At 38.0% G+C, this 23,069-nt stretch overlaps 1 protein-coding gene across 1 annotated transcript in view; it reads right to left on the minus strand.

Moving 5' to 3' along the window:
* ITGA2 (integrin subunit alpha 2) overlaps nucleotides 1-23,069 on the minus strand; it is a 109,972-nt gene that overhangs the window by 65,218 nt on the left and 21,685 nt on the right. The window contains exons 2-3 of the mRNA XM_045037280.1: nucleotides 16,748-16,865; nucleotides 2,009-2,118 (exon numbers count right to left, since the gene is read on the minus strand). Coding sequence (XP_044893215.1) covers nucleotides 2,009-2,118; nucleotides 16,748-16,865 — 228 coding nt within the window. The remainder of the gene's footprint in view (nucleotides 1-2,008; nucleotides 2,119-16,747; nucleotides 16,866-23,069) is intronic.

The following is a 23,069-nucleotide window of genomic DNA, read 5'->3' on the forward strand; positions in this document are numbered from 1 at the left end:
CTCACCCACCTCCCTCCATCAACCCTTAGTTTGTCTCTACAGTTAAGAGTCTGTTTCCTGGTTTGTTTCCTCTGTTTCCCCCCACCTCTTCCCCTATGTTCATCTGTTTTGTTTTTTAAGTTCCACATATGAGTAAAATCATATGGTATTTGTCTTTCTCTGACTGACTTATTTATCTTAGCATAATACATTCTAGCTCCTTCCACGTCATTGCAAATGGCAAGGTATCATTCTCTTTGATGGCTGAGTAATTGTACAATAGTAATTGTAATTGTATATATACTACATCTTCATATCCATTCATCAGTGATGAACATTTGGGCTCTTTCCATAACTTGGCTATTGTTGATAATGCTGCTATAAACATCAGGGTGCATTTTTAACTTTTTGAGGAACCTCCATATAGTTTTCCAGAATGGTTGCACTAGCTTGCATTCCCACCAATGGTGTAAGAGGGTTCCCCTTTCTCTGCATCCTTGCCAACACCTGTGGTTTCCTATATTATTAATTTTAGCCATTCTGACAGGTATGAGGTGGTATCTCATTGCAGTGCTTATTCTTTTAAATTTATTTTTATTTAGGAAGATAATAAGTCAGTGCATGCATATAATTTTTAAAAAATAAAAAGTATAGGAGGGCCTGTGTGGCTCAGTCAGTTAGGCATCCAACTCTTGGCTTCAGCTCAGGTCATGATCTCACAGTTCATGGGTTTGAACTCTGCATCAGGCTCCCTGCTGACAGTACAGAGACTGCCTGGGATTCTCTCTCCTCTCTCCCTGCCCCTCCTGAGCTCTCTCGCTGTCTCTCTAAATAAATAAACTTAAAAATATATATATACATATATATATATGGGATGAAAAAAATATATATACATATATATATGAGATGAGTATTCAAATGTTAGAGGTGATATGGTACACTGGGGGTGATATAATAAAATGTGTGAACTATATAATAAAACCTTTGAGCATTCACTCCTAATGTGCACATTTTTATTATTTTTAGAAATAGTATGTAAATGTATGTTTATAATATGTATTATAGATGTCTTATACAGATGAATGTTCAAAATGTTTGAAGAGCACTGATCTAGTTCACCCATTATCTCCTTAAATAAGTTAATGATCTGTACTCAGTCTTCATACCCTTCAACTTTGGTAGCATTTGACACCACTCAAGTTCCTTCCACCTCATGTTGATTAAACTCCTATCTTATGCCAGAAATGATGCTAGAAATTAGGCATACAAAGTTGTATAAGAAACATGCCCTTGATTCTAAGTCCCAATCACTATTTTTGAATCTCTACTTTCCCTTGATTCCCTAACATAGATTTCCTAATCTATTTTAGTTCTTCAGAACTCTAAAACTCGTCAGTGCTGGGTTTTTTTGGCATGATTGAATTGAGTAATTTTTTCGATGCACCAGGAAATATTGCATGGAAATATGACTTAGTTAGCTTTTTAGTCTTGCACCTTTAATAACTTTATGCATTAATAGAAAGCCTCTGAGATATGGATAATTAAAACAGCAATTCCAAACACAAAGGATCCAAAATGATGACTTTTTTTTCTTTTAGAATGCAATTACTTAGTCAAGACCAGAAACAGAGTATTTCTCCTTACTTCTAAATGCAACCCTGGTACTGACAGGTGTATACTTAATAATTTGTTTTGAGGAGGGAGAGAGGTATGGATAAACTTAGATTTCTGTAAGGAATCAGCAAAACAATCTTAAACATTAATGGAAAGTGGTCCACAGTCTAGGGCTAGATGGTCCACGAGGCAGCACATTTCCCATGCATCTTGTTAAATCAGGTCTTCAATCTGTATTGAAAGACTGGATGCAATTGGACCTCATATGACTAAAGATACAAAGGTAAAAAAAAAAAAAGCTGTGTCTATTTCTTTAAGACAGAATTATGATTGATTTTGTTATTGTTTTTTAGTAAGGTTTATAACAATGAGATCTTGTTATTTGTAAAAAATCATATTTCTAATTACCACTTACTTTGCAGATTCAGTTTTTCACATGTAGCAGTGGACAGATCAACAGGACATTTATACACGTCTCCCATTCGGTTCTCAGGAAAACCACTCCAAGGTGAACCAACCAGTAACCTAGAAAGAGGAATTTTTTTTCATTAAATATAAAATGTTAGCTATAGTCTCTTAAAGATTAAAACTGACCACTAAACAATGAAAAAACCCACATTTAATTTCAATTTTTAATAAGAAAATAGTAATTCATATTTGTTCAGCTATAACCAGTTCTTTTTCCTTTCCTCTTAGCTGGTCCAAATTCTTAAATGATTTTAATATTTTTTAAATGATTTTAAATTTTTATTTTTTTTTATTTTAGAGAGAGAGTGTGAGTGGGGGAGAAGGGCAGAGATGGAGAGAGAGAGAGAGAGAAAGAGAGAATCTTAAGCAGGCTCCATGCCAAGACCTGAGCACAGGGCTCAACCCCACGACCCTGGGATCATGACCTGAGCTGAAACCAAGAGCTGGATGCTCAACTGACTGAGCCACCCAGACGCCCCTGCTGATCCTGATTCTTGATGAATATGGGAAATACATTAGAGAAATATAATGCAGGCCACAAATGTGATCTGCATATGTAATTTTAAATTTTCTACTAGCTACATTAATACAATAAAAAGCAAAGGTGAATTAACTTAAATAATATATTTTCTCTAACTTGATATACAATCATTATAAAAATCATTCATGAGATATTTGACATTCTTTTTTCCATACTAAGTCTTTGAAATTCAGTGTTCAGATGTTAATTTACATAGGGAGCAAATGAATTACCTAAGTGGTTTTACTGTTTATTGTCTACATAAGGGGATCCTTAGCAAAAACACAGAGCAAATATACTATGGAGCTCTCCTTCCATGTAACACATCAGTAGCTAGAATGCAGGAAGCAGAGTTTAGAGACTGGTGCTCACATCCTTCTTTGGTTAGTTTTGTTTCCTACAGAGCTTCTCCAACTAGAGACTATTTCCCTGTGGAACCATTCATCTAACATTTCTGGTCACAGAAGAATGGACAGAAAGAGTCCATGCAAACAGTCTGATCTTTAGAATCTGTAGTAGGTTAATTACTCAGCAGCATCCAGTTACTAAGAAAGCACATCTGATTCAATGTTGTTTCCTTGTCAAAGTTGGGAAAGATGAGACGAAACTTAAATTCTTTCATGAGGCTTCTGCATGAATGTTTTGGCATTATTGATTAAATAACATGTGCCTCACACTAAGTGCCACAATGAGTACAGAAAGATGAAGGTGTGCTTCTATCTACTAAATCCAGTAAAGCTGTTTAAAATACATGCCAAGGAAAACAATAACAGTCCAAATGAACAGAAATATAGAAATAGGCTTCCCTCTGGAACAAACATTAAAATGGTCAGAGGATACAAAAATGAATACCAGAGGATGAAGGTGTCAGTCATTATTCTCAGCAGAGGGAAGAGTATGAATACAGAGGAAAGAGGAAAATACAGATTATTTTGAAAGACAGTTAATGATTCACATAGCTAGTGAGAGCCAAGTGTAACTGATTCTGAAGCCCAAGCCCTTAACCCTTAGGTTATTCTCCTTCCTCTTAGCCACAAGAAGGCCTGGCATAGGGCCCAGATTGGGAAAGCTATCTGAACAAATGGGTTGGGTTCCAGAATAATCAAGGAATAGAAACTGGAAATGATGGTCAAGCCATACCTACTGTGATGGGGGTGTGGCTGTGTGGCGTATAAGGACGCTGTGGACACGAAGGACACCAGCCAAGGTCATCTGGTAAGCACACATCCACACTGTAGGCCCAGGCTGTACTGTTCATAATATAGGTAAGGGCAGAGTATGTTCAAATAGTACTAAATGTGGTAATTCAGGTGACTTGTACTGTGTACATTTTCCATCCATCCTCACCAGCCCAAGAGAAGCACACTGCAGAATAAAAGTTAAGTGTTTCTCATCTAACATTTAACCATCCTGTTCTTCAGAGCCTTTGGCAATAAAGCACCGTCAGCTACCTTTTTCTCAATGAGAAAGCTCAAAAGGCTACTTGCTTTCTCCTATTGCCTAAGTGTTCCCCGGATACTCTCCCCTTCACTTCTTCCTGCCTCATCAAAGAATTCAGGATTTGATAATCTCACACTCAGGAAGGGTTATGACATCTCCACTACTGTTGTGAGGGCCGTGGTCTCCTACATTAATCAGATGGGAAGAAGAGAGAGAAAGAAGTATCTGTACAATTGTGTGCCTCTTAACAAAAAGGATGTGAACGTACTTGAAATTCTCTCAAAGAATACATAGATCTCTGGCAGTATTATGCCATATTAAACTCTTAACACAAAACAATAGAAAACAGTGGAAAAACAGATCATTCCGGTGACCGGTAAAGAACAAGGGTGTCCTTATCATATATGACTCATTTTTTTAAATATGGCGAACCACATTAGTAAGACGCCAACAGGTCATGCTAGTGACTGCAGAGAATGTTTCATAGAGCATTGCTAACTCCTTGTTGGCAACATTTCCAGTAGACTCTCCTCCTTGCTTTCACCCGGAGGCCTCAGTGAAATTCTGATTCCTGACAATTCATCCTCATAAGGAAAGGCTATGACATCACTAGTGGCTGCTCCAAAGGAATTGTGACATTCTTATATTAATCAGACAGGAAGATGAGGAGGCTGGTATATTTATTTATAAAATCTTATGTAATCAGCTGTAACAGGAAGAAACATGCCAGGAGAGAATGTTACAAATGTGAAGAATAGGATAGGTTAGTGAGTAAATCCTGCTGAAGTATGGCAAAGCTTCTTTGAAGTAATGGACTTAACTTAATCACAACCAGACAAAAGAGCTGCATGAACAGTCGTGTGTGCTGATTCTGAAAACAAAACAAAATCCCAAGACATAAACTCTTTTCTCCTGCAGTGAAACTGGGAATTCTTCCAAGATGACTTAAAATAACACTTACTGTTCAATTATCTTGTGGGGAAATAGTGATTATGTAGAGTTCCAAAACATAGCCAATTTGCCCACCTCCAGTGGAATTCAAAATACTTTGTTTAGTTAGTAAACAGTATTTATGGTGGTGTAGGTAGTTTTAAACCCACAATCCAGGGGCTGTTATAAATATCTTCCTTTGGTCCGTGAGTCTATAAACTCTCCAAGTGTTCCTTTAATACTAGCGATTTTTCTAGAGATTATTGACAGACGTGTACTTAAAATAGTAGGGCAAAACAAGCTTTATTTGATGCTACCGATGTTTATTACGATCCTACGAGGCTGAAATTTTGCACCACACCAGGGGGTACCATTTCCATATAAATAGTGTGCCCTGGCCTTGTTACGTATGCATCCTGTGAGGTTGTACATGGTGGCCAGACCTACTATGTGCCAGACTCGATTCTAGGCACTAGGGATACATCAGTGAATAAGTCAGTCAAAAATTACTGGTCTTGTGGAACTTACATTCTAGTGGGAAAAGATAGGCAACTTTAATAAGTAAATAAAACATATCATGATGGTGATCAGTGCTCTGTGGCAAAAATGAGCAGGAGAGTTAGGAGTACAGGAGGATTCTCACACAGAGTCATGACACTGAGGCTTTTCTTTCCAGGAAGCAACTTTATTCGAGCCGGCACTGCTCAGTTGGGTTTGTACCAGAAGAACTGCACCCCGAATGCCACGTGGTGTAGTTTTTTATACATTTTCTATTTCTTTGTCTCCATATATGGTAACACACAAACAGTCTGATTAAGTGGTCTCATGCTACAAAGTTGTGAGGGATGTTGTCACGTACACATATAGACAGGCTGCCTTGAGGTTTTTTTGTTTTTTGTTTTCTCCTTGGGGAGGGGACCCTCCCACACGGGTGGGGGTGGAAGGTGTTGTAATCTTTATTAGAATGGTCAGGGAGGCCTCACTGAGAAAGTGTCATTTAAGCAAAGACTTGAAGGAGGTAAAGAAGCAAGCCACAGGGGCGCCTGGGTGGCACAGTCGGTTAAGCGTCGGACTTCAGCCAGGTCACAATCTTGCGGTCCATGAGTTCGAGCCCCGCGTCAGGCTCTGGGGATGGCTCGGAGCCTGGAGGCTGCTTCCGATTCTGTGTCTCCCTCTCTCTCTGCCCCTCCCCCGTTCATGCTCTGTCTCTCTCTGTCCCAAAAATAAATAAAAACGTTGAAAAAAAATTAAAAAAAAAAAAAGAAGCAAGCCATAAAATTCTGGAGGAAAAATAATCCAGGCTGTGGGAACAGCAAATGCAAAGGCCCTGTGGCTGGTCTGCAGTGATAAGGAGGAATGTGGGAGGAGATGTAGTCAGATGGGTCACAGGACCAGATCCCATAAGACTGGTATGAAATTGTAAGAACTTGGCTTTGCCTCTGAGTGACATGAGAAAGCCACTGGAGAGTTTTCAGCACAGTAGTGATATGATCTGACATATTTTAGAAGGGTTTTGAAGGCTGCTCTGTTGAGAATGATTGCCCTGGGGTAAAGGTGAAGCAAGTGAAGCATTTTGGAAGCAAATGCAAAATTCAGGCGAGAGGAGATGAGGGGCTCCCACAGGGCTCATGAGAAGTGATCTTATTTTAGATGTATTTTGAAGGTAGGGCCAGTAGGATTTCTTGAGGTTAGTTTTTAGACACACACACACACACACACACACACACACACACACTTTCACCCCCCCCCCCCCCGCCACACACACTCACCCCACACACAAATAATCAAGGATGATTCTGGGGTTTCTCTGCTAAGAAACTAAAAGGAACCAATTAGTCATGATTAGATAAGGGGGCTACTATCAGTAGAGCAAGATTTTGAGATAAGGTGACCTTAAGAGTTCAGTATGAGGTATTTTAAGTTTGAGATGTCTATCAGACATCCAAGGGGGGTATTTACTTAGGATTAGAAGCCTATTGTATACAATATATTAATGTAAGAAATTTCAAAGTCTATGAATACACAGTATATAAACATAAATATTATTCCTTACGTGGTTTAGTTTTAAGCCACTGACAACACAAGGGGTCTGGTGAGTTCTATATAGCTAGTTGCTTCCTGCTTGTAATGCAAAAGGAGTTTTATGATGGAAAGGGGAAGACTTCAAATCTCTAGGAAGGAGGAAGACAGGTAAAGAGAGTTCATTTTTAGCTCCTGGCTGGGAAATGCTGTTGTTATAAATTTAATAGTTAAACCCTTTGGCATGTGTTAAAAGGAAATTTTAGTTTCTAAACTTTATTATGCTACTTCAGACTCCGTTGGCTGCCAGATTGCTTCCTTAAATAGTGGGATGGCTAAACCCTCAAGGTCTCTCAGTTCCCTAAGGTGAAGTCCACCAACCTCATTATTGCTAAAACATCTTAAGCCTATTCTGTTTCATAAGAAGCCTAGAAATTAGCTTTTGCACTGGAAACAAATGAGTCAATAAAAGCTGATTCTGTTACATTGACTCATCCAACATGAGGTTTTCCTAAAGTTAAAATCAAAAGCTGATATTTTCAATTTAAAGCCTTGTGATGACATAAATTCCACATTCTTGGAAGGAAAGGAATGGTCTTAAGACCACCATATTTTTATAAATCAAAGCCCATGAGATAGTACCTCTCAAACAAGGTTCTTTGGCAGATGGTTGTTTTATGAATGAGAAAATTTGGAAAAGCAACATTTATGAACTGCTTTACAGTTTATAAAGTACGTTTTATGTACATTGTCTCCTTTGATGCTTGTAAATTCCCAGAGAAGTCAAGTGTTACAACTATTCCTGTTTTCCTATGAAAAACCAAGTCTCAGTGTCTACTTGGCAACAAAGTCTAGAGCTGCACCTGTGTGCTTTCATTCCAAACCCCTGATTCTTTCTATCATAGTAAGTTCTGTTTAGAAGTCTCCCAGAGAAGAGATACTCATTGTCTGCCCATCCTATTGGCTATAAACAAATTAACAAACAGTTCCAAACTGTGCCACTTAGTATTCCCTAAATCCCTTGTCAGATGGGGCTAGACTGATGGAAAAGTTTCAGACAACTGGCCACCAGGAAGGTGCGCATGTGTAAGCCCCATTCACCTTTGTAAATGAACTTTGTTCCAGGAACAGACATTCAGGCATTAACATAGAGGAAAGCTTTAAATTATAAGCCAAGCTAGTGAGGCGTGGAGAATTTTCCCAGATCACTGGAGGTCTCCAGATATTTGAGAGCAGCAGATCCAACCCCTGTGCAAGTCACAAAAGATGGGTGTGTATGTGTGTTTGTTTGTAGGTATATGCACAAATTTGTGTCCATAGTGGGGGAAGGGAGAAGCAAGTCAGAGCAGGGATATTTAAAATGGCTTTTCTACTGTAGATTTTTATTTATGATAAGTAACACCAACTATGGAAAAAGTCTAGCCATAAAGATTATTTTAAAATGGAAAAGAAATGAACAATTATGGTGTAACAAATATATGTGGATCAACCCCAGGGTGGTCCATGGGGTTCTAAAAGGTACTTGGTTCCCTATTTATTCTGCCCCTAGAGAAGGTCCTTGTTGACAAGAGACATGCCATTTTGCACATCCATATTAGTCGTATTGAATGATGGCTTAATTATATGGCAATACCATAATTATTTATAAAAATATTGACAATAAATTTTTAAACTTAAAAGTGTAAGACTATTACAGTCAGACTTCTTATGCCTTTCCAGAAACAAAAATTAGAGTAAGTCACAAGTTAGTGAAAATAACATGGAATGGAAGAACAAAAAGGAATATATATGTCATGGGTTTAAACTAAAAGCAAACCCTGTGAATAAACAAAGTAAGCATGTTAAATGGCCCTGCCAGGCTAACCTAATGGCAGGAGAATTTTATCTTTGGAAAAAGACATAAAGGATGATATTGGCTAATATTTAAAGGCCACAATGAAAGACAAAGACATGATTATTTTGGAAAAGGGATCAGAATAGCATTCTTGGCCAAGAAGAAGAAGAAATGGACTGAAGCTAATCCAATATGCATGGAAGTTAATTGATGACAGATGAGAAATGGTTGAGAAACAGGCAGTGGAGAGAGGTAGGGAAAAACTTGTTACTAAAAATCCTGATTTTCTTCCTATGTATTTTTACACAGTGCTGAGGAGAGTAACTCACATATGCATAGTGGTTTAGTTTTTGTTTTTGTTTTGTGTTTTACAGTGGACATAATTTATTTTTTTTAAACAGTGGACATAGTTTATTTATGTTTTTTAAGGTTTTGTTTTATTTTTTAAAGTTTATTTATTTACTTTGAGAAAGAGAGTGCGAGCGGGGGGGAGGCAGAGAGAGAGGGAGACAGAGAATCCCAAGCAGGCTCTGCACTGTCAGCATGGAGCCAGATGTGGGGCTTGAACTCACAGAACCATGAGATCGTGATCTGTGCCGAAACCAAGAGTCAGACGCTTAGCCAACTGAGCCACTCAGGAGCCCCAAGGTTTTATTTTGATTCCAGTTAGTTAACATACAATGTAATATTAGTTTTAGGTGTACAATATAGTGATTCAACATTTCCATACAACACCTGGTGCTCATTGCAAAAAGTGCACTCCTTCATCACTCTATTTAACCACATCCTCCACCCACCTCCCCTCTGATAACCATCAGTTTGTTCTCTATAGTTAAGACTAGTTCTCTCTCTCTCTTTCCCCCTTTGTTTAGTTTCTTAAATTCCTCAATGGGTAAAATCTTATGGTATTTGCCTTTCTCTGAGTTATTTCACTTAGCACTGCACTCCATCCATGTTGTTATAAATGGCAAGGTTTCATTCTTTCTATGACTGAATACTATTCCATTGTGTTTACATACCACATCTTTTTTACACATTCATCAATAGATGGACACTTGGGCTGCTTCTATATCATGGCTATTGTAAATAATGCTGCAATAAACATAGGGTGCATACATCACTTTGAATTTGTGTTTTTGTATTATTTGGGTAAATACTCAAAGTAGTGTGATTGCTGGATCATAGGGTAGTTGTATTTTTAACTTTTTGAGGAATCTCTACACTGTTTTCCACAATGGCTGCACCAGTTTTCATTCCCACCAACGGTGCAAGAGAGTTCCCCTTTCTCCACATCCTTGCCAACATCTGTTGTTTCTTGTGTTGTGTTTAGCTATTCTGACAGGTTTGAGTTAGTATCTCATTGTAGTTTTGATTTGTATTTCCCTGATGGTAAGTGACGATGAACATCTTCTCATGTGTATGTTGCCATCTGTACGTCTTTGGGGGAACTGTCTGTTCATGTCTTATGTACATTTTTTAGTTGACTTGTTTTTTGGGTGTTGAGTTTTATAAATTCTTTATATATTTTGCAAACAAACCCTTTATGGAAAATGTCATTTGCAAATATCTTTCCCCATTCCATAGGTTACTTTTTAGTTTTTTTTTTATTGTTTCCTTCACTATGCAGAAGTTTTTTATTTTGATAAATCCCAATAGTTTATTTTTGATTTTATTTCTCTGGCCTCAGGAGACATATCTATAAAGATGTTACTATGGCTGATGTCAAGAAGTTACTGTGTGTGTTCTCTTCACACATTCTTATGGCTTCAGGTCTTGAATTTAGGTCCTTAATCCACTTTGAATTTATTTTTGTGTATGGGGTAAGAAAGTTTCTTTCTTTTGCATGCTGCTGTCCAGTTTTCCAAACACCATTTATTGAAGAGACTATCTTTTTCCTACTTTATTGAAGATTAATTGACCATATAGTTGTGGGTTTATTTCTGGGTTTTCGTTTCTGTTCCATTGATCTACGTGTCTATTTTTATGCCAGTACCATACTGTTTTGATGACTACAGCGTTGTACTATAACTTAAAGTCTGGAATTATGATGCCTCCAGCTTTGCTTTTCTTTTTTAAGATTGTTTTGGCTATTTGAGGTCTTTGTGGTTCCATACAAATTTTAGGATTTTTTTGTTCTGTGAAAAATGCTATTGGTATTCTGATAGGTATTGCATTAAATGTGTAGATTGCTTTGGGAAGTATAGACATTTTAACAATATTCTTCCAATCCATGAGAATGGAATGCCATACCATTTTGTTGTCATTTTCAACTTATTTTATCATTGTTTTATAATTTTCCGAGTATAGGTCTTTTACCTCTTTGGTTGGTTTATTCCTACAGTGGTTTATTTTTTGAAGTACTTCACTTTTTTTTAAAACTAACATACAGGTTTTATTTCACCAGTGAAGTGCTTTACTTTTATTCTCTCACGAGGTGCTCAAAACATTCTGGTTTGGTAGGGATGGCCCTCTCTTAGTGCTCCAGAGAGGGCATGTGACTTTTTCAAAGCCAGCCAGCTAGCGGTGGGGAAGCTGAGGGTAAAACCCTTGCGCTCTGGCTCCTGACTTATATGGAAAAGCCCTGCGCATGAGAGAATGAAAAGATAGGTGGTAACTGTCATCTCTATTCAGGCAACACATTTTGTAACAGAAATTTTAATTCAAAGTACTAAATGAAGTTCATCTTACTTTATAAAGTTTATTTGACAATTATAATTAAATAATTTTTTATAAATGCTGATTACCTCCTGCCACTCTCCTCCTTACATACTTACAAAAATATGTACGCTTGGAACATCTTATCTCTGCTTTGCATTACTACCATATGCACATTACTTCTTAGCTCTGTAGTCTCAGGCAAACTACCTAGCCTTTCTAAGCCCCAGTCCCCTCATTTGTAAATGGAGTAATAATTTTACAAATCTTTCAGAGCGACTGTATTTTGTGTCTGGCAAAGAAAGAGTACTCAGTACTTTTCAATACTGCAAATACCAGTAAATACCAAGTACTGTTATTACCAACATACATACAGCATAATCTTTGATATCTGTTATAGAATTGAATGTTTCTTATTACTTATCTGAAATCCTCTTCCATATGTCTTATAGACAAGCATTATCCATGTACTTATAACACACATAGAGCTTTATTAATATTTTTCTTAATTATAATGTTAGAACTATAAGTTCATACATAAATGGAGTTTTTTATTGGCCATGGCACATGTTCATTATATTTCTCTTCTTAAGGAACAAGCACGTACTAGTCCTTGCTGACACAAGAGAATACATCTCTCCCACTGGAAATACCCCTTCGTTCCCAGACAGTTCTCGTTACACAAATGGCTGTAGGGTTCTAAGATTTTTGAGTCATAAAATGAGCTCAGACTGTTCATGCGACAGGCCTTCAGATTAGACAAACAGAGACAGTGCATATCACCACAAGCTTCCAGGAAATGATTTTAAACATATCTCAATCCTTTGTATAATTGCTTCTGATAAAAATTGCATCATCCACATTTAAACATCCTGTGTGTATGATGAGGGCCTCAATGTGCCACTGAAGGGACAGCAGACCACAGCTTTACTTCCAGACACAGGGGTGCTCCCTTGCTCGGCTTGGGAGGTAATCTTGCTTGTCAAACAATCCAGCCTTTTTGAGACTGTTCAAAAAGCTCTAGAATTTTCAAAGCCACATGACCACTATTTCTAGAGGAAAAGCCACAGTGTAGTAAAAGTATAATAAATAAAACTAGAAAAGCATCAAGACCATTTTGTTAAGATCTTGTACATCCCAATGTAAAATATGCCTATAAATTCCTAGGAACATGAGCCATGTGGAAGCTGAGGTTGTATTTGAAAAACAAGGAGTGTGATTTAAGAAAACTCAGACTAGAGCCTTATGTGAGTTGTCAGAAGGAAGGAGAGGGCTGAGAGACAGAGATGGGGCTCAATAATACAGACTGTAAAGAAAGTCAAGGAAAGCGGAGGAGAAACTACCCAAACAGCAGCTTCAGAACAAGCAGTAAGAGAGTAAAGAAAATAAAGGGATGTATGTGTGTATGTGTGTGTGTGTTTTGTGTGTGTGTGTGTTATATAAGTCTAGGAGAAAAAGACTCCCAGTTATTAAAAGGAATTCACAGTAGTCCCACTTTCTGTGCCCAAAGTTAACTTGACTAGTATCAGGAGGCAAGTTAATATTTAAACAGTCCTTTCCACATCTGCTACTTCCATAATGTCTGTGCAGTTGTCATAAATTAGGAGTGGAGAAGGGCACTGTGCCAATCGTCAAAACAAATAGGCAATTCTGGATTCCAAGTTTCGTATTATTTTCCTTGAGCCTGAGTGCTGGGAGGGCGCTTGTCCTAACCATGGGCCACTCGGGCACTAGAGTGGGAAACACCACCACATGGATCCTGTGACAGCCCTGCCCCCTGTGACAGGCTGATGAGAGAGAGGCCAGGAGCAAATCTTGCCCTCAAGTGTCTCAGGCTTCGGGAGGAGAAAACGAGCTCTTAACAGTAAGTTAACACTATCAGTGGCACTGAAAGAACACCAACGTTATTAACCATACGGGGTTGGCCCTTATTATGTCTCTGGCATTACTCATGGCTGCCCGCTCTGCATATCAGTCTTTCTCCATGGCTCTACTCCACACTCCTTAAAGGTAATTCTGATGTTCTCTACTTGGCACTTCACGCAGTGTCCAGCCTGTGGTGGATTAGCAGATCATGTCCACAACTTGGCCTCTTCTGCTTCTCTGCTTCAACAAGGCCGGAACAGTGGAAGGACAGACTGGCATGCCAGGCCAGCTTTTGTTCTCTTTCCTTCCAGCTTTGCACTGCAATGGGGTTTAGCTTCTCAGGTAATACAGGCACTCTCCCTTCTTCTCTTTTTGTGCACTGGGATACGCTCTTACCAGCTGGTTTCAGACAGGCTTGAGGGAAGTAAGGTCTTGATAAGCCTACCGTTACTTATTCCCAAAAAGCTCTACACTGGAGTTAAAAGCATCAGCTGGGCCAATAATAGAGTGGTGCCTTGTTTCCCAATAGCCATTGTCCTGTGTTTATATATATCTCAGGAATGTCATGAGAAGGTCATGGTAGGATTTAGGAATGTTTAGTGTCTTTGGTCTGGACATTACCCTATCAGCACCAGAATCTCACCATAAGTTGCTAATACACTTGTCTTTTAACAATGTTTTGTATGCTCAGAGAGAATTGTGGAGGGAGAAAGGGGGTATGGCTGCTTCTCACTTTACCAGGACTCTGCCTGCTAGATTCCTGTCAACATTTTTTCCCTGTTGGTCTTGTTCAGCTTCCAACCTGTAGTGGGCCAGTGGTTGAGTTACCTTCCAATCCTTCATAAGCTTATTGTCTCTAATAGCATCTACTGCTGATAGTGTCTCTTTCTCTCAGATTTGTCTTGTCCCAGAAAAACTTTCACTTAAAAAGAACAACCTCAAGCTTGATGGCGATTGTCCTCAGCAAGGTCATACTTATGAAGCAGAACATCAGAGTCCCCCCGAAGGTCTCGTTCAGTTCAGACCTAAGTCAAATTACTATGGTTCACTTTGTAGAGTACCTAAAGTGAATAATTTGGAAATGGGACTTTCATTCAGTCATTCAGCAAACAATTATTGATCCCCTACTTGGTGCCAAATAGCACTCTGGGTTCCGGACACGCCATTGAACAAAAACAATGTGCCTATACTCAGAGACAGGGCAGAAGAGAGACAATGGGAGTATAAACATGGAAAGGTGATTTCAGACAGCAATAACTACTATACAGAAAAGAAATCTGCATGGAAGGTGGGAGAGTGGCTGGGAGGTGAGCTGAAGTGCTCATGTATGTAGCCGTGCTCTGAAAGGTCTCTATAAAGAGGAGACATTTGAGCGGAGACTGAAAAATGGGAACCCACCAGCCAAGTGAAGATCTTGGGAAGACTGATCCTTCCAGGAAAAAAAGCATGGGCAGAAGTTTTGAAGCAGTGATGAGCTTAGTGTGTTCAAGGGACAGACAAAGGACAGAATTCAATGGGCTTAAGGGTGAGGGGGTAAAACGTGAGACAGGACAGGCAGCCTGAGACCAGGTCAAGGAAGATCCTTTAAGGAATTTTAATGTCATCTGATTGCAGTAGGAAGCCACAGAGGGTTTTAATCTCGGCAGTGACATTATTTGAATCATGTACTTGACAGTTCACAAGGCTTCCCTGAGGGGTGAGAAGGGAAGCAGCAGGTGGGCTGAGAAGCAGTTGCCGCAGTACCCGCAAGGGCTCATGTTGGCTTTGAGAAAGGACTGCAGGGATGATGGGGGAAGCCCATGGTCTGTTATCACATGTATTTTGGTTGTGGCATCAGTAGGACTGGTTAATGGATGAGATATGGGATGGTGACAGAAAGAGAGGAGTCAGGATTTTTGGTCTCATCAGCTGGTGCAGACAATCAGATATTTGTTTATGTTTGATATGTTAAGCCTGGTATATCTACTAGGCATTAATGTAGTGATGTTTGTTATGTGTGTCCGCAGCTCAGGGAAGAATCGGGGCTAGATATGTAAAATTGCGGGTCATCAGCAAATTCATCTGCCAGATTCCAAGGTCATAGTATACCAACTATAACATCTGTCTAGCCTTTAACCACAGTATATGGTTATCAAAGCATAATAAGATAACTGTTAGAGATGCACTCTCATATCCCAAATGATAATAATTGCTACTCTTTGGGTTTTCAACCAGACCGTTATTATCCTTTGGGATGACTGACAAACTACAATATATGTTGCTTTCCAAGTCTCCTCATATTAGTTAATGCTTTTGTCCTGACTATTCATCTCCTCCCCTTAAGACCCCCTTAAGACTCATGATTCACTTCCTCCAAGATGTCTTTTGAGACAGTACCCTCTCGAGTGATAATTTCATTTTGTTTCCCTATCACACAAATAGGCATGCTCCAAAATGTGAATAATTTGGATTCTAAATGTTTCTTAGAATTCAATTTTTTGAGCTTCGAACTTAAGCTCACACAGAAAAAAGATTATTAATTATAGCTCTTATTTGATAAGCCAAAAATAGCCATTCAGTGGTTGAAAAGAACTCTAAAGGATCCAGACTGGAAGATCCAGGGTAAGTCTGAAACCTTCTGCGGCAACAGGAAGATAAGGTTCTAAAGGCAGGACTCTTGTGACCAGTGGACATCAAGACTGGCAAGGGAAGAGCTAAAGTTCTTCTACCTAAAGACAACTTTCAGAATCGTCTAATTTCCCCTGCATTGATTTTCATTATTTTATTTTTTATTTTTTTAATTTTTTTTCAACGTTTATTTATTTTTGGGACAGAGAGAGACAGAGCATGAACGGGGGAGGGGCACAGAGAGAGGGAGACACAGAATCGGAAACAGGCTCCAGGCTCTGAGCCATCAGCCCAGAGCCTGACGCGGGGCTCGAACTCACGGACCGCGAGATCGTGACCTGGCTGAAGTCGGACGCTCAACCGACTGCGCCACCCAGGCGCCCCCTGATTTTCATTATTTTAAAGGGAAACTTAAACCAGCAATGGGGGGGGGCATATATTTCCATATCCTTGAAGGTAGTTGATATAAATGTAACCATGGTTTAAATGTAACCATTACACAGCATTAAAAATTGGGAGCACTTTTAGGCAAAAATGAACAATGCAAATGCACTAGAGAAAGGGAACTGCTATTATGAATTTACTATGGAATAGTTAGGGAAAGTTTTCTATCTAGGTTTTTAAAAAGTACCATTACACCATCTCATTAATTATCAATCTGAAAGTTATCAACTCTCAAGGAAAGATCCTTCATTTAAGGATATTTGAAGATATCCATTCATAATATATTCATGTACCAATTTGAACAAGCAGTTGGAGCCAAACATTAAATTTATTTAGTATTTGTATTGAAACCATAGAGAGAATATTCTTACCAGTTGCCTTTTGGATTTATAAACTGCTGCACAGCATAGCCAAACTGCTCACTTGAAGGACCGGAAAATATCTTTGCTTCTAGGAGACCAACATTGTATGCCATACAATTTAAAATGCCTATTAAGAAAAATGAAAACATAGTCTATATTTACAATTTGTGAATATAGTTTTGTAATACAATTCTCAAAGACCACTTAAAAAAACCTGTTTTATGTAATAATTGTTTTCCTTATTAGTGTTTACCAAGAACACTATTAGTGTTTACCAGTACTTATTTGGGGTTCTGATACCATGCTAAAAAAATTTTAATGTTTTATTTATTTTTGAGAGACAGAGAAAGAGACAGAGCATGATCAGGGAGGGGCAGAGAGAGTGGGAGAGCCAGAATCCAAAGCAGGCTCCAGGCTGTCAGCACAGAGCCTGCCGTGGGGCTCGAACTCATGAACTGTGAGATCATGACCTGAGCTGAAGTTGGATGCTTAACTGGCTGAGCCACCCAGGTGCCACCCATGCTAAATACTTTATATACATGATTAAGTACCCCATTCATCCTCATGGCAACCCTAGAATATGATTGTTAATATTATATTTGTTTTGTAGGAATTTCTAAGGTTCCTGAAGAGAAGTGTGTCTCACACATGGAAAGAAATAAGGGTGAGGGCAGGATTTGAACACAGGGCTGTCTGATTCAACAGCTTGAATTCTTAAACCACATATTAACTCTAGAGACTTTTAAATAACTCTAAGCTGTTCAAAGGGCTGAAGGCTATCTACTTTTTCTCTTGAATCCCCAAGAAGATTTTGACACGGACTTTGTATGAAATGTCTGTTGGAAAAGCACTGCTGATTACCTCAGAGAAGGAGGAAAAATCACAGCCCCTTGAAAATTGTATCATTTTCTTTCATAAGAGATCATTTTTGAGGATGAAAATGTAGAGAGTGGTGTCCTATCTCTTTTATTCCAGTGAGAACTGTCAAAAGTGGTTTTGGCTTTTGATGCTTCTTTCTGAATGCCCAAGAAACGATAATCATTTTCAAAAACAACAAAGACCCTGATAGGATAAAGCCTTGCTAGACTTTTTGTTTTGAAAAACATTGTTTGTGATGGAAAGGGAATGAGGGGAAAGAGTATGGTTGATAGCTGTCCGTCCTTCGCTCTGAAGATAGAAGGATGTGTGGATATTAACGCTGCCTGTGGGAAGGGGAGTATGCTTCATCCTGTTTGAGATCTGTTTATTTTTGCAGACACCGAAGGCAGAGTGGGTTCTTTAAAACTGACATCCAAGTTCTACTAATATGTGTTTTCATGAAAGAATATCCCACTTTCTGGACAGCATTGAAAGTACGCAGTATTTCATCAATCTATTGTTACAGCCACTGGAAGGTTGGAGGAAAAGGGCTTGCTATTCCACTGTGCCTGCGCACTCCTGAGAGCAGAGTGCAGAGTGCGCCAAAGGAACTATGAGGTCAGTGATAAAGCTTTGGGAACTTAAAGTAATTAACGTGCTTCTCTATGTGCCAAAGCCATTCTACCATCTCTTGTTCATTCAAGAGAGCTCAGCCTATTATTTCTTAAAAAGACAGTATGCCAGGAAGAGGACAAATAATAATTTTGAAATACTCTGCAGCAAAATCTACACAGCTCTACATTTGCAGATTTTCTCTTTAACATCTATTTCTCATATGCACCACTGCTCCTTTTTATTTTTCAGGAAATACAATGCAAAAGAAAATAACATAGGAAACTAAGGAGGGAGCTGGAATAGACATAGAATACTGGGGTCTTCAATCAACAATCCTGGTGTTTATCTTCACCCTACTGTGCAGAATGCGATAAACACTATTTAAATATGTTACCAATGCTCTAACATACTAGTAGAAGCTTCAGGAAATGACATCAAATGTCTAATGCTGGAAAGACCACATATGACCATAATGACTCCTTTTAATTCATTAGACCTATTTGATTAGACTTCAGCAGATCAGGTAATGACATGAAATCACACTGGAATTCATTTTATCATTTAGCAGCTAAATTTCAATTTATGTATATACACACACATATATATGTATACCTATATTTGTATATTAAATATACATATATGTACATACATACACACATATAAAATATTGTTCAAAAACACAGATCATTCCATCTCTCTACTTAAAATACCCCAGTGTCTTTTATTAACTAATTAATTCTCAAGTATAGTTAACACATGTTATATTAGTTTCAGGTGTAGAGTATAATGATTCAACAATTATACACATCACTCATGGCTCATCATGATAAGTATACTTTTAATCTTTTGTATCTAGTTCACCCATCCCCTTGCCCACCTTGCCTACTTCCCATTTGGCAGCCACCAGTTTGTTCTCTGTGTTTAGGAGTCTGTTTTCCTGTTTGTCTCTTTTTCTCTTTGTTTGTTTTGTTATTTCAATTCCACATATGAGCAAAATCATATGGTATTTGTCTTTCTCTGACTGATCTTTTTCACTTAGCATTATACCCTCTGGGTCCCTCCATGTTGTTTCAAATGGCAAGATTTCATTCTTTTTTATGGCTGAATAATATTCCACAGCAATATTTTACACACACACACACACACACACACACACACACACACACACACCTTCTTTATCCATTCATCTACTGATGGGCACTTGGATGGCTTCCATATCTTGGCTATTGCAAATAATACTGCAGTAAACATTGGGGTACATATGTCTTTTTAAATTAGTGTTTTTGTATTCTTTGGGTAAACACCAGTAGTGGAGTTACTGGATCATAAGGTAACCATATTTTTAAGTTTTTGAGGAACCTCCATACTGTTTTCCACAGTGGCTGCACCAAATTACATTCCCACCAACAGTGCATGAGGGTTCCTTCTTCTCTACATCTATGCCAAGACTTGTTTTTACTTGTTTTTTTTTTTTAATTTATTTACACCATTCTAACAGGTGTGAGGTGATATCTTATTGTGGTTTTGACTTGTGTTTCTCTGATGTTTAGCGATGTTGATAATCTTTTCAGGTGTCTCTTGACCATCTGGATGTCTTCTTTGGAGAAATGTTTGTTCATGTCTTCTGCCCATTTTTAATTGGACTTTTTTTTTGGTGTTGAGTTGTATAAGTTCTTCATATATTTTGGATATTAACCCTTTATTGGATATATCATTTGCAAATATCTTCTCCTATTCAGTGGGCTGTCTTTTTGTTTTGTGGATGGTTTCATTCAGTATGCAGAAGCTTTTTATTTTGATAAAGTCCCAATAGTTTAATTTGCTTTTGTTTCCCTTGCTAGAAGAGATTTATCTATAAATTCTTTGGTGTTGAGTTGTATAAGTTCTTCATATATTTTATATATTAACCCTTTATTGGATATATCTATATCTATAAAATTTATCTATAAAAATGTTTCTACAGCGATGTCAAAGAAATTATTGCTTATGTTTCTTCTAGGAATTTTATGGCTTCAGGTCTCACATTTAGGTCTTTAATCCATTTTGGGTTTGTTTTTGCGTATGATGTAAGAAAATGATCTAGTTTCATTCTTTTGCATGTTGCTATCCAGTTTTCCCAACACTGGTTGAAGAGACTGTATTTTTCCTATCGTATATTCTTGTTTGTTTTGTTATAGAAATATCCCAATGTCTTATCAGTGCACTGACTATAAAATCCAGTTTTCATACCATGGTTTCAAAGGTCATTCATGATCTGACCTTGTGTAACTGGCTTCACTTTCACCACCCTCTTTGCTCACTATGTTCCAGCCACTCTGGCTTTCCTTCTGTCCTTTGAGCACAAGCAGCTCATTCTGCATTATGGCCTTTGCAGCTGCTTGACCCACTGTCTACAACATTTTCTTCCCAACTCAGCAATCTATGTTGGGAATTTTCTTCCCAGCTCAGCATCTAACCTATTTACTATTTAGGTCTTTGCTCAAACAGGTCTCTGCTCTCTTCATAGAGACTTCCCCTGACTCCTCTGTCTAGCAGCAACATCCTACTCCATCAATACACCACTATCACAGCACTAGTTATCTGAAATTATCTTATGTATCTGCACTGTTTTGTGTCTGTCTCTGCCTAGTAAGACCTAAACCCCTTGAGAGCTCAGATCTTATTTCTTTTATTCACTCTTTTTTTCTCAGCACCTAGTATAATATTTGTTGAATGAAATGAATTTTTGATTAATATATGCTCTTCAATGATAATTTGGAATATAGAGAAAATTAGAAATAAAGCTCACTCATAGTCACATCATCTTAATGCAAGTGCAGTGAATTTGGATATATTTCCTTCCAACACTTTTTCTTCTATTATTCCAAATTGTATCATACTATTTTTTTTTAATTTTTTTTAACATTTATTTACTTTTGAGAGACAGAGAGAGACAGAGCATGAGCAGGGAGGGGCAAAGAGAGAGGGAGACACAGAATCTGAAGCAGGCTCCAAGCTCCAAGCTGTCAGCACAGAGCCCAACGCAGGGCTCGAACTCACAAACCATGAGATCATGACCTGAGCCCAAGTCGGATGCTTAACCGACTGAGCCACCCAGGTGCCCCTGCATCATACTATTTCTTAACGCTTATGTCTTCTTACTTCTTTCAGAATCATTTTGACTCATTTGATGCCTCAACAAACCTTGTGAAAAAGCAAAAATGTAGCTATTATTACCATTGTACAAATAAGGTTAGATGCCATTCTTCCTCAATGTCACATAATTGGTAGCTGAGCTCGAAGTCTTGGTCTGGCTCATTTTCTCAGCCTTACTGTCCAGAACTTCCTTCATTAATGGTCTGCTCAATTCCTCACAAAAAACGTCATTTTCCATCACCATTCCTTATCCCATTGATCCCAAATCTCTTCTTTCCTGCTAATTCAATTCTCCCTTCAAGACCATGCCTCTTTTGATAAATCTGGACAATTCCAATTCATTATACTTATTTCTCTTCAAATATATATTTACAACTCACTATCTATGTCATCATTTCACAACTTAGCCTATGATAATTAGTTTATAGTAAACTAAATGTAAGTATTCTGTCTAATCCAATATCTATTCCTTCTTTGAAGTCCCATTATGTATAGAAATATGTTTCTATGTCTATCCCATAACTTAATTGAATAATATGGAAAATAACAACCATATTTGGTTCATTATATTCCCTTTCCCCACAACCATGCTTATATGTCTATACCCACTAATAAATGGATCATTCAAAACATATTTATCCAGCTCTTTTGCATCAGGCATTTTCTAGGTCCTGAGGATATAACAATGAACAAAACAGACACTATCCCTGCTGTCATTGAGCTTTCTTCTGGTAATATGAGTAAAAAACTAATACATCATAACAGGATGAGTATTAAATTTCAGAGAACTATAAAGAACTCTGAACCAAAAGTTGATAAGAGGGTAAATCTAAGCCTGAAGGCTTCACAGAAGAGGTGGCAATTAATCCGGATCTTAAAGGATGAGTTGAAATTTACTACATAGAATGGAAGGCAAAGGTCATTCCAGGCACAAGGAATATCCTGCTCAGTGGTATAGAGATGTGAAGGACAAGAGTATGGAATAAAAAAAATTGGCGCAGAAAATCATAGACTGTTTCATTCATTTATACATTTCCAGTTCTACATTAGATGCAGTGAGTTTCAAGGTGACTTGAGCTTCGCCCTGCCAGGGGCATATTATTACCCAAAGTATAAATCTTCCCTCCTGGTCCTTATGTGAATGCCTGTGAATGCAATAATAGTGCAACAAACTCAAAGGATTTATCCAGGGTAACCTTGCTGTGCATTAGTTAGCAGTAATGAAGTCCAAGCATTCCAGTGAATCTCACTAAAATTTGCTGCAAATATAAGTCCTGTATCCCCTGGACGTCTAACCAATCTTCACTATGTCCACAATCGTCTTTGTTGCCATTTTAATACCCATAGGCAAACCAGATAGATAAGCACAACTTGATTAATGCAGAATTCTTTTTTCTTTAATTCATTTAAAAAATTTTTAGAGAACCTTCTGCCTGGATAATTCTCACTCATCTATGAAGTAACTTTGGGGGGGAACCTTAATAATTTAAGAATTAGTTTCACAAATACAAAATTCATCCTCTCACTTTATTTTGGAAACCAATTTTAAATTATAAGATAATTCAAAAGAGAAATATATGTTTAGGGATTAGATATAGTTAACCCAGTTTTGTTCTTAGATTGTAGTGAGGCTCAAATAGGAACAAAATCTTTTGAAAATAAGAGCAGAAATAAATGCATAAAACCAAACAGGTCATTCTATACTCACTAACAAAAATTTGGC

Source organism: Felis catus, chromosome A1 (genome assembly GCF_018350175.1).
Source record: "Felis catus isolate Fca126 chromosome A1, F.catus_Fca126_mat1.0, whole genome shotgun sequence".
Lineage (NCBI taxonomy): Eukaryota > Metazoa > Chordata > Mammalia > Carnivora > Felidae > Felis > Felis catus.